This window comes from Mastacembelus armatus, unplaced genomic scaffold (genome assembly GCF_900324485.2).
Source record: "Mastacembelus armatus unplaced genomic scaffold, fMasArm1.2, whole genome shotgun sequence".
Lineage (NCBI taxonomy): Eukaryota > Metazoa > Chordata > Actinopteri > Synbranchiformes > Mastacembelidae > Mastacembelus > Mastacembelus armatus.
The window spans coordinates 3,894-15,984 of NW_022872881.1; the positions used below are offsets into that span (position 1 = coordinate 3,894).

Here is a 12,091-nt window from a genome sequence, read left to right on the forward strand (position 1 = left end):
GGACAACATCCTGGCAATAGGTGAGGTTAAAATTTCTCTATGAATCAGAAGTCAAACCTCTACTTCTTTAGAAACCATCAACAATAGAAAAGCAGATACATACACTACCAGTCAAACACTTGGTCACACTCTACCATTGAAGTGAATGAGAAAGTGTGTCCAAACGTTTGACTGGTACCGTAAATGTACATGTGGATTATTAAAGGAAGAATTTTTCACTTATCGACTATCACCTTTGTTGTCTTCTTTCTCCTTGGTTGCTTCCTCTTGTCGTGACTGCAGTTATCTGTGAGTTCAATATGAGGTCCAGCCTGAACACTGACCTGGTCAGAGTGTACGGCACACGCAGAACTACAACAGTCAGGCCAACAACAGTATCAACGACTACTGTACCAACAACCACTGAAACAACAACCACCGAAACAACCACTGTACCAACAACCACTGAAACAACCACTGTACCAACAACCACTGAAACAACAACCACCGAAACAACCACTGTACCAACAACCACTGAACAACACTGAAACAACAACCCCTGAAACAACCACCGAAACAACCACTGAAACAACCACTGTACCAACAACCACTGAAACAACCACTGAAACAACCACCACTGAAACAACCACTGAAACAACCACTGAAACAACCACCACTGAAACAACCACTGAAACAACACCACTGAAACAACCACTGTACCAACAACCACTGAAACAACCACTGAAACAACAACCCTGAAACAACCCCGAAACAACCACTGAAACAACAACCCCTGAAACAACCACTGTACCAACAACCACTGAAACAACCACTGTACCAACAACCACTGAAACAACAACCACCGAAACAACCACTGAAACAACAACCCCTGAAACAACCACCGAAACAACCACTGAACAACAACCACTGAAACAACCACTGAACCAACAACCACCGACAACACCACTGAAACAACAACCACCGAAACAACCACTGAAACAACCCCTGAAACAACAACCACAGAACAAACCTCTGAAACAACAACCACAGAACCAACCATTGAAACAACAACCACAGAACCAACCATTGAAACAACAACCACAGAACCAACCACTGAAACAACAACCACTGAAACAACCATTGAAACAACCACTGAAACAACAACCACAGAACCAACCTCTGAAACAACAACCACAAGAACCAACTATTGAAACAAACAACCACAGAACCAACCTCTGAAACAACAACCACTGAAACAACCATTGAAACAACCACAGAACCAACCATTGAAACAACAACCACAGAACCAACCATTGAAACAACAACCACAGAACCAACCTCTGAAACAACAACCACTGAAACAACCACTGAAACAACCACTGAAACAACAACCACCGAAACAACCACTGAACAACAACCACAGAACCAAGCGTATTGAAACAACAACCACAGAACCAACCTCTGAAACAACAACCACTGAAACAACCATTGAAACAACCACAGAACCAACCATTGAAACAACAACCACAGAACCAACTATTGAAACAACAACCACTGAAACAACCTCTGAAACAACAACCACAGAACCAACCTCTGAACAACAACCACTGAAACAACTATTGAAACAACAACCACTGAAACAACCTCTGAAACAACAACCACTGAAACAACAACCACTGAAACAACCACTGAAACAACAACCACAGAACCAACCTCTGAAACAACAACCACTGAAACAACCACTGTACCAACTGAAGCATTTGTTCCTGCCAGACGAAAGCGGCAGTCCCGCTCCTTCAATGGGAAGTCTGACTCGAGAGAGAAGGATAGCCTGAAAGAACAGCTGGACAAGGAAGAGAACGAGTTTGATGAGGAAGAGCTGGAGCAGGACAACAATAGGATGGAGGATGGAGACAGTAGTCGTGAGGGCCGTGGAAAACGTAAGCAGAAGAAGCCCTGGTCCCTGGGCCTTTATGGGCTTTTCCAGCTGTCAGACGGCTACTTCTGTGACTCAGGTTATCGCTGGTCCAGGAATAAGTGTGGAACAGCCTGCAGTGGTGAGAGAACACAGCAATCACTAACTATTATTAAAGTTTGATAACTAGCATGTTCATAACTGTTCCTTTTTTCTATTGAAGCCTTCACCGACGACAACATACTGGATGACATTGCTTGCTTGGTGAAGACTGATTACTGGAAGTAAGTTAAATGGGAATTCAGTCCAAAGCTACTTTTTAAATGTGAAACACATTCACCAGGTGAGAAAACTGACTTAAAAGGCTCTGAAGGCAAATAACTGCAGGAGGTTTTCATGTATTTATTTATGTTGTATTTTCAGTAGTTGCTTTAAAGCTCAGGTGTGAGTTTGCTATGAGCTTCTGTTCCAGATTCTGTCCTTACCACAGAAATATGTAGTCTAAATAAAACCAGGTACTCTGGTTTCCTCCCACAGTCCAAAAACATGTATGTCAGGTTGATTGGTGACTCTAAATTGCCCATAGGAGTGAGTGTGAGTGTGTGAGGTTGTTTGTCTCTATGTGGCCCTGTGATGGACTGGGGACCTGTCCAGGGTGGACCCCTGCCTTTCACCCAGAGAGAGCTGGGATAGGCTCCAGCAGGTCCCTGGGACCCTAGTTAGGACTAAGGGGGTATAGATGATGGATGGAAACTACTAATAGACACAATATAAGTGCAGGCACAGGATGTCAAATAAACAGTTGAACCAGTGACGTGATAAAACAGCAGAGTGGTGAGGTAATAATCATTTAAACCTTCTTTCTCATCTCACAGGTTCATCTTGAAGGAGGCTTCTCTCGTGTGTCTCCGCACACGGAACTTCTTCAGTGAATGTAAATGAGCAGCTGCCAGAAGACATTTTCAGGATTTCCTCTACCTCCACTGTGACTGTTGCTACCTTCATCAGTCATTATGTCTTGACGACGAAAATCTTTTTATGTTACATGATCTTTCTATGATTAGTGTCAGAACATGTTTTCACAGCACTGACTAACCAAAGCTTGATTTTTTCCACCCACCATCCCTGCCTTTACATTTAGTTGTTCCCTCATATCCAGTACAGGAAACTTAGGGAACCTTCAGGTCAACATGCTAATGTTTAACACGTTCCCTATCTTACTTTAGCACATTAGCAGTAACACTTCATTAAAACAGGTGGATGTTCAGTAATAGAGATAAAGTTTCAAACATCAGCATGTTAAACTGGAAATTAGCAGTTAAAGTACTGGACTAATTGAAATTCTGACCTGATTATGGTGCCAGATAAAACATGAAGGCACTGACAGGTGCCAAGAGGTTTCATGGCAGTCCATCCAATTTGCTGTTCAGACATTGAAAAATGTCAAATGGTGTTTCATATCAAGGCAGGGAAGAGTTTAGTTATTGCATCAATGGAAACCATTGGTGTCACATGTACACCGAGCTCTGCAGACCAGCAGATGCTGAGATAGATAAGATTAGATAAGTGAAAAGGTGAAACCAGCTACTGACTGGAAGCTTTAATGTTTTGGGGACCATGAATGTCTCTGAATTTCCCCCATGGGGGGTGAATAAAGTGTCTATGAATAAAGTGTCTATGAATAAAGTGTCTATGAATAAAGTATCTATGAATAAAGTGTCTATGAATAAAGTGTCTATGAATAAAGTGTCTATGAATAAAGTGTCTATGAATAAAGTATCTATGAATAAAGTGTCTATGAATAAAGTGTCTATGAATAAAGTGTCTATGAATAAAGTGTCTATGAATAAAGTGTCTATGAATAAAGTGTCTATGAATAAAGTGTCTATGAATAAAGTGTCTATGAATAAAGTGTCTATGAATAAAGTATCTATGAATAAAGTGTCTATGAATAAAGTGTCTATGAATAAAGTGTCTATGAATAAAGTATGTGTCTGTCTATCTATGAATATTTGCACTCAATTTCACAACAGTGCACCCAAACAGATATTTGGTGTGTTCTCAGGGTGTGACATATATTTGCAGGGATGCTGCACTGAGACTTCCGGGTTAAATAAATAAAAAAGTAAGTCTGTACCATGAGCATGGCTGCAACATGTGATTCCAGTCAGCTTCCAGGATGACATGGAGCATACAGTCTCTGGGAGTTAACAATATAATACAGTCAATACTGTGGTGCACACTGAGGGTCTCATTAGTGAGTCACATGGACGTGTATTCCTGTATTTATGACATCTTGTATTTTGAGCATTAAATGCAGCAGCATTTACACAAAAACAAATCCCAAGGAGGAGGGTTGGATCACCACACACTAAATGTTGTGACATACTGAGACAGCTACTGGTCTAAAGATCCAGGCTCAGATACTCTTTTAAAGAATGAAATCAGATACAACAATTGTTTTATTTGGCAAATGCACACAAATAAAATAGTCCCACTTGTCATGCCTGCTCTAACTGATCCGGTTCCAGTACCTGGAAAAACAAGACTACGGTGAAACAGCTGTAAGACAATGGAAATCTGTTCTCCTTTCTGTAACTACAACAGAAGTACAACCACACTTGAGACAAGTTGAATTAAATAACTACTTGCAGTCATCAGTATGAGCATACTCCCATGTAACCTGTAACCTCAGACAAGCTCCTTGTTATTAACGTCAGCAAAGGGCTCAGTTACTGTTGGCCCCCAAACTCTAGAGAAACATGAAAAGGCACCAAACAACAAAGCCAGAGTAGCTTGGGAACAGGAGGAGGAGTCCCCTGAACTATGGCAGGTAATTCTTAACAGTACACAGAGTAATTAATGCCAGGCACTGAGTGCAGTACTGAACCTAGATATAGAACCTGACCTACACCTGACCTTCATGTTATAAAAGGTAGGAAGTCTTTACAATACTGAACAGTCAGTTGAGCCGATTGACAGCTCAGGTGTGTACAGTAGCTAAAGTAGCAGCAGACGTGACTTCAAGTGATTGGAGAAGTGGACTGGGCACTGCACCAATCAGACGCTTCAGAGCTGACAAACCTGACATGCATCAGGAAGTGGAAATTGCTATCTGCTTCACCGGTAATGTTTTCTACCAACCAGGAGAATGTGTCTGAGATTTGACACTCACGTCAAACTGGATCTGCAGCTTTGTCACTTGTGGAATTGGTGTAGTCTTACAAAAATGCTGTGTAGAGGAACCGTCTCACGGCACTGGGGTGTTGGGTTCATGTTTGAACGTCTCAGTTCATCCTGTTTTCGTCTATATAAAAAAGAAGAAAACAAAAATCAGTTGCTCTGCTGCCTCTTAAAGTCCAGAGAGAGTGTACGCCCAAAGGGTCATAGTTTAGAATCACAGCAGCATCAAAATATAGTCTGCTTCAGTTCTTAGCTTGGAGCAAGAAACAGAGAATAAGGTTGATCAGCTGGTGTAGAGCTCTAAAATTCTGGACTGGGTCCTGAATTTGACAATGGCAGAAATGCTTCTTGGCACTGATTATACTGGAGGGATGAATTCTTCTGAAAGACGTTCACTCGTTTGGTGTTTTGATGGCAGTGGTGTTCAACAGTCGGCCATCGGCCCCTGTTGGACCGTCAGGGGAGTGTGTCGGCGTAGTCTTTGCGGAGTGTATCACACATCTGCACCTGTCAGCCAACTCAATCTGTTGGATCAGCCGTGGATCCTTCAGTGAGAGAGAGAAAGCACTCTGATTGGCTGCTCAGCTCAGTGGATCATTGTGGTATTTCTGTTTTCATGCATTCAGGGGAGTTTCTTCTGGTTTTTCTCCTCCACCTCTCCCTTTCTTCTTCCACAGCCAAAGACCAAGGCCTGACGACACCAGCACACAGGGACTCGTGTTAGGCTGAGATGTGGTGACCATTTTCACAGACGTCCAACCAAAACTCATGACAGATAAACCTGACACTCACAAACAGCGTTGTACTGACATAGTGACCGCCAGGGGCCAGGGCCAGAATTTCAGGCTTTCCGTCTATTGTGTACTTGAAATGTGTTTGTGTGCTGCCACATAATAACTTAGTGTTGGGTTTCTCTGCACAGTAACAAAAGAAGGGTGGTTTTCAGGTAAACGAACTCTCCCACTGCATCTCCCTCTTCTTTCCCCAGGAAAATCTGTCCTCTAACTTTGTTTGGACCCTTGAGATGGGAGGGGGTTCCAAATGAAACATGCTCTGGGCACGTCAGCGCTTTGATGCTCTTGGTCTTTCTTTTGTTGGCTTAACATGATAGCAGTGCCCAGCATTATATTAAACACACTGCGCTCACACTACCAGTGCTCACACCCAGCCCTCTGAAATTATAGACGGCTGTGGGAGATATGAGGAGATAAACCATTTCACCTTTTCTCTTTTAGTCTCACAGTTGTCTTTCCTTGTTTTGTTTGAAGGTTCTTGTGCTCAACCCAAACTTAGAAATAATATATACCAAAATGTTGTTCTGGTGTTAAAAGAAGCGTGAGCATGGCTAAGGAATCGATCTAGTTAACTTCTTCAGACTTTCCCTTTCCTCTGGCTATGTCCTTTCAATGGACCAGGGTGTAACCTGTATATTTGAAAAGATGTTTTCAGGTAAACGGATCATTTGTCCTCCCTTGTCTCCTAGTGGGTTCAAAAACCCCAGAGCTAAGTAGAAACATGGCTCACAGCATAATGTATTTCGAGAGGCTTCTAGGAACCAAGGGAGTGGCCTTTGTTCACGCTGAACAAAAGATGCTGAGGTGCTGAGGAGAGTATATAGATACCCCATCACGTATGTGTTCAGAGTCAGATCAACAGTTGGAGTCAAGATGAAGCCTGTTGTTGTCTTTCTGCTGCTGGTGCTGGGCTGCAGTCTGGCTGAGGGCCTAGTGTTTTCAAAATGTGAACTGAGTGAGCAGCTGATGAAGGCAGTTGATGGCCTGTCACAGATGGCAAAGAGAAAGGAATGAGTGGAGAGAACTTCGTGGCCAGCGTAAGTACTGCTGGGTTTTATATGTTGCAACCTGAGGCTCAGATTTTCATTTTCTAGTGTGTAAATTTGAGTTTTAGACTCCTGGGGACCTTAGAGAAAAGAGGGTCAAAAACAATCATCAGGATCATCCTCTGGGGATGGTTATTTGTGATGTGTAGATCAACAATGACATTGGACATGATTTGTCACCTTTCACTTTTCTCTCCATCTTCAGTTGTCTGTTACGCAAACCTGGCATCAGGTTTTAGCACCAGCGTGGTGAAGAAGCCGATCCCCAGGAAGGAAAACCATAACAGCCCTCAGCAGAATGGCCACAATCGGAGGGACGCAGCATCAGTGGCCTTCCTCCACCCGAGTCCACAACAGCCACCCGGCCCACAACATCCACCCGGCCCACAGAATCCACCCGGCCCACAACATCCACCCGGCCCACAGAATCCACCCCGGCCCACAGAATTCCACCGGCCCACAACATCCACCCGGACCACAAACATCAACCCGGCCCACAGAATCCACCCGGCCCACAGAATCCCCCCGGCCCACAACATCCACCCGGCCCACATGAATCCACCGGCCCACAGAATCAACCCGGCCCACAACATCCACCCGGACCACAATATCTACCCGGCCCACAGAATCCACCCGGCCCACAACATCCACTCGGACCACAACATCCACCCGGCCCACAAAATCCACCCGGCCCACAACATCCACATGGACCACAACATCAACCCAGCCCATACGACCCATCACCTTGCCCGCAGAATTCAACCGATTCACAACAACCTCCAGACGGCCAACACAATCCAACTTGGTCCATAGTGGCCACACCCAGCAGCCAATACAAGACCACCAGTACGGGGACCGCCGGTCTCCACATGATGACGACAAGTTCTGGACTTACTTTGGCATTTTTCCAGCTCAGCGATTGCGTTGCCTGCACGAACGGCACATTTCTTCACCCAACATCTGTTGAGACAGACTGCAGTCAGTGAGTTTCAGCCTGTGTTCCTTTACAATCCATGTTGTTGCCCTTGTGTCATGCTGTAAAGATGTGTGCAGACTGACACGCTTTTGCAGTCCATGTCTTCTCTCCTCCAAACAGCCACATACCAAGTCTACGGGTGTGAAATGGCCAGTGAATGTTATCACCCCACTTAAATGGCCATATCAGTTGATATTGTGTTTCACCAGGGGCAAACTGAACACTTCAGAATGTTACCATTATTGATATGTGTTCATAATAGGTGCCATACCAGCAATGACAAGAACAACTGTCATTACTGGGGAAGGTCCAGCAAGGTTCAACAAAACACTGGAGACTTGTTCATTTTAAATGTCAGTGTTGGGAATTTAGTCTCGTCGCTACCAGGAGGCGGACTCAGCCCCCGCAAACTACACATCTATGGTCCCTGATGACCAGCAGCCATTTAATCTGGTTTTCAACTTGCATCATCACCCAACTTTTTTGTTTGCAGGTTTCGTTGATGACGACATAAGTGACGACATCAGCTGCCTGCTGAAGCTCATCGTCAGTCTTCTGTAAGTTCACTTTGTCTTTACGTGATGGACTTTACGTCACGTCAGGAAGCTTTGACTTGTCCAAAGCAGCTGTACATGAATTAAGTTGACCTCAGAGGATTTTGCTCAGTTGTCGATCATACTGTTGTTAAATGTGACATTTGAACTCATTCACTAACTATACGGAGCTGAGATGGAAATTATTCTTTAAAACTCAGATGTACTTAAATGTTCTGCTGTGAATATTGAATTTGGTTCTAATTTTCTAGGTTCTTAAAATGACATGTTCTCTTCCATCGATACATTTGCAAATATTGTTCATTTCAACTACGTGCAGCCTCCTAAGCTCACTCAAAGGTCCCTCTTTTGCTGGTACATCCACATCATAACGTCAGGTTTAATATGACACATATTAACTTTCATCATTCCAATCATTCTTCACATACAGTACATCACATTAAATATGAACTGTCACAGTTGTGTTTACCACAGGTTGTGTCCCCCAAGCTGTTGAGTTAGCCCACATATTCTTGATATTCATATCATTTTCATATTTCCACAGTGAAATCCTTCTGGGAGCCGTATCAGGAGGAGTTAAAAAGAATGTAAGTTAAGTCTCCATCTGTTAAGGTGGATGTTGTGCTTTTCATCTGCCTTTTAAAATGCATGAAATTAAGTTGAATTAGCTTTAACTTTAGTAAAACACGTTCTCCACTTATTTGCAGGATCAAGCTCATCTTCCAGAGGGAGTGCAGAGATAAAACACGGCTCTGACTACTTCGCTGAATGCTCCTAACATTGAATCCATTTCCGGCCATAGCTGTCACTAGAGGCATTAACCTTCTTTAAAGTACATGAAGTCAGTGGGCTGTTAATAAAGTGAAGCACGTTGCACTTGTTGTTGTGTCTATAATCCAAATGAACTGTAAAAAGAAAACAGGTTTCACAATGTGGACGTGAAGAAACTGTTTAATGTCAGAAAAGTGTACAAGGGACTGTGTGAGATGTATTAGGATGGAGAGACCACATGACTCTGGCAGCCTATTAGAACTGAACTGAATTCTCTATTGTCATTGTAACATGTACAATGAGATTGGGTGGAGACCTCTGCAGAGCCCAGGATCTATAGGTACAAAAACAGTATTTCAAATATAAGTATATATAGACACATGAATATGTATACACAAGCACAAACATCTCATCATCTCTGCTCAAAGCAACGTATTCATGAATTACACATGTGCCCAAAGGCTGACCAGTCTGCCAGCTGTGCTAAATAAATGGTTATTTCAGTCACTGAATGAGTGAAGAAAGAACATGCTGCTGATTTAGATGAGAAAATAAAGCCCTAATACTGAGGACCGTCTGAGGATGGATAACCACCACCTTTATGACTTTAACAAGTGCAGGTTAATTTAAGATGAAAGTCTGGGATGTCAAGAAGTGGTCTACTCAAATCCTTGCATATGAGGAAAAGATGCATGAAGACACATTTCCCCTCCAATCCTTCAGCTAAAGCCCCCATTTACCAACAGATTCTGGATAAAAGGGGCATGGTGATCCATCAAAGACGTCAGCAAAGATGGTCTCAGGTCTCGCCGTTTACAGTGCTGGGGCAGAAATGATTTCTTGGTCAAGATCGAGGAACAACCTGTCCAGGGTGTACCCTGCCTTTCACCCAGAGAGAGCTGGATAGGCTCCAGCAGATCCCTGGGACCCTGGTTAGGACTAAGGGGGTATAGATGATGGATGGATGGATGAATCCAGCACATTCTGGTCAAGAGTCAGTGCCCTGGTCGAGAAACTGAGGCTGTGTCAAATGGACAGTGAGGGTAGGAGAAGAACAACCTGTTGTTTTCAAGAACATTGCAATAAAATCTGTCCTTTACACGCTTCTCCTTTTTTAAATGTAAAAGCACTGTTTTTTACCTGAACTAAAATTGTGTTTCAGTAAGTTTTATCAGGACATGAGAAGAGAAACTGTATCACCATATCGTGGTTATGTCTTTTCAACATGACAAAGCAAAACCTGTAAATGTGAAAAGATGTTTTCAGATACACAGATCAGGTTTCCTCACCTGACATCTGAGGACCTCCCAAAACCAAATCAGCGTTAGATGTGGTTCAGCATACTTCAGTTCCAGAGCTTTGGGAGCGGGATATCATCCAAGCACATCAAAAGCTTCAGTCTAATTTGTTACCATGAGCTCTGCAGGCAGTAAACAGGGCCGTGCACGTTCATACACGAAGTTAGCCGGTGTGTTTCTGCTGGCAGCTCTGGGCTGCAGTCTGGGTGAAGGGCAGGATGTGCGGACTCGTGAACTGATGGAGCAGCTGATGAAGGCGAATGGTGGCCTGTCACAGAAGGAGACAGAGAAAGGACTGAGTGGGGAGAACTTCATGGCCAAGCGTAAGTACTTGGTTCTGGGTATTGGACCAGCTAATGAAAAGACATGCATGTGTCCCTAAACCCCTTTTTTCTTCTCCAGCCTTATTATTGTTATGTCCACAAACATGGGATTTATACATGTGTACACTTTATTACATCAACCCAGTATAACATAAAGCACTACCGTTCAACCTCAGGGGATCATGAACCACACTCAATAAAATTTGGATGTTGGAATCTGCCTCTTGGGGTGGCGGGGGTCATGAAATCATCAGGGACTGTCCTCTGGGGACAATCAGTATCTACAGCAAATGAAATGGATGTTTGTCAAGTGTGGATCTAAAAGTGACATTTGGAAATGATGTGTCTCTTTTCTCCTTTACACAAACCTCAGGTCAGGTTTTAACACCAGTGTGGTGAAGAGGCCGATCCCCACAGAGGAACATTATTACAGTGGGGGCTCGTTTTACAAAACACATGCCCAGTCCCCAACCACCAGGCCCACAGAATCCACGCAGTCCACCCCAGCCACTAATGGGGACACACCAACTGCCACCCAACCCACACGGCCAACCAGGTCCACACAAACCTCCACTTGGTCCACAGAATCCACCTGGTCCACACCAACAGCCACCCAGGCCTCAGAATCCACCCAGTCCATATCAACCACCATCAGGTCATCACCAACTTCCATCTGGCCCACAACATCCATCATGTCCACACCAACCACATCCTGGCTCTCAAAATCCACCCGGTCCACATCAACAGCCACCCAGGCCTCAGAATCCACCCCAGTCCATACCAACCACCACACAATCCCCAGAGTCTACCAGGTCCACACTAACTGCCACCTGGTCCAAAGAATTCACCAGATCCTCATTAACCTCCGCCCAGTCCACAGAATCCACCCAATCTACACCAACCACCACCCGACACAGTCCACTCACCCAAAACAGTCTCCACATGATGAAGACGAGGTCTGGACTACCTTTTTCTCTTTTCAGACTTAAAGCTCTGCATTGATCGTATGGGCAAGTTAAGTTTTTAATTGAGTTGAGTGCATTAAAAGGTAGAAGCATTTGCTTTTGTTTAATTTCCCTTCATGTGGTTGTTAAATGTGAGTACCAGACCGTGGTGTTGACAACCTCAATGCAGTAACATGTAAAATATTTATAGTAACTAAAAACAACACATTTTAAAAACACAAATTTCAAGTAGTTTAAAAGATGTCACTTATTCTTAGATAGATTCTCAGATTCTTTGAGCTAATGGG

At 43.7% G+C, this 12,091-nt stretch overlaps 1 protein-coding gene across 1 annotated transcript; it reads left to right on the top strand.

The window, feature by feature from the left end:
* The first annotated feature begins 1,621 nt into the window (after positions 1 to 1,621).
* Positions 1,622 to 3,625, top strand: LOC113132376 (alpha-lactalbumin-like). Its single transcript, XM_026310371.1, has 3 exons — positions 1,622 to 2,036; positions 2,118 to 2,178; positions 2,770 to 3,625. The coding sequence occupies exons 1-3, from the start codon at positions 1,880 to 1,882 to the stop codon at positions 2,834 to 2,836; spliced, it is 285 nt and encodes a 94-aa protein (XP_026166156.1). The 5' UTR covers positions 1,622 to 1,879; the 3' UTR covers positions 2,837 to 3,625.
* Positions 3,626 to 12,091: the final 8,466 nt, after the last annotated feature.

What these genes read in the sequence shown, in the direction of transcription:
- LOC113132376 (XM_026310371.1), top strand. Translation starts at nt 1,880, where the DNA reads ATGGAGGATGGAGACAGTAGTCGTGAGGGCCGTGGAAAACGTAAGCAG. An exon ending in GTGTGGAACAGCCTGCAGTG is followed by an intron (nt 2,037 to 2,117) that starts GTGAGAGAACAC and finishes TTTCTATTGAAG; the next exon opens with CCTTCACCGACGACAACATA. An exon ending in GTGAAGACTGATTACTGGAA is followed by an intron (nt 2,179 to 2,769) that starts GTAAGTTAAATG and finishes CTCATCTCACAG; the next exon opens with GTTCATCTTGAAGGAGGCTT.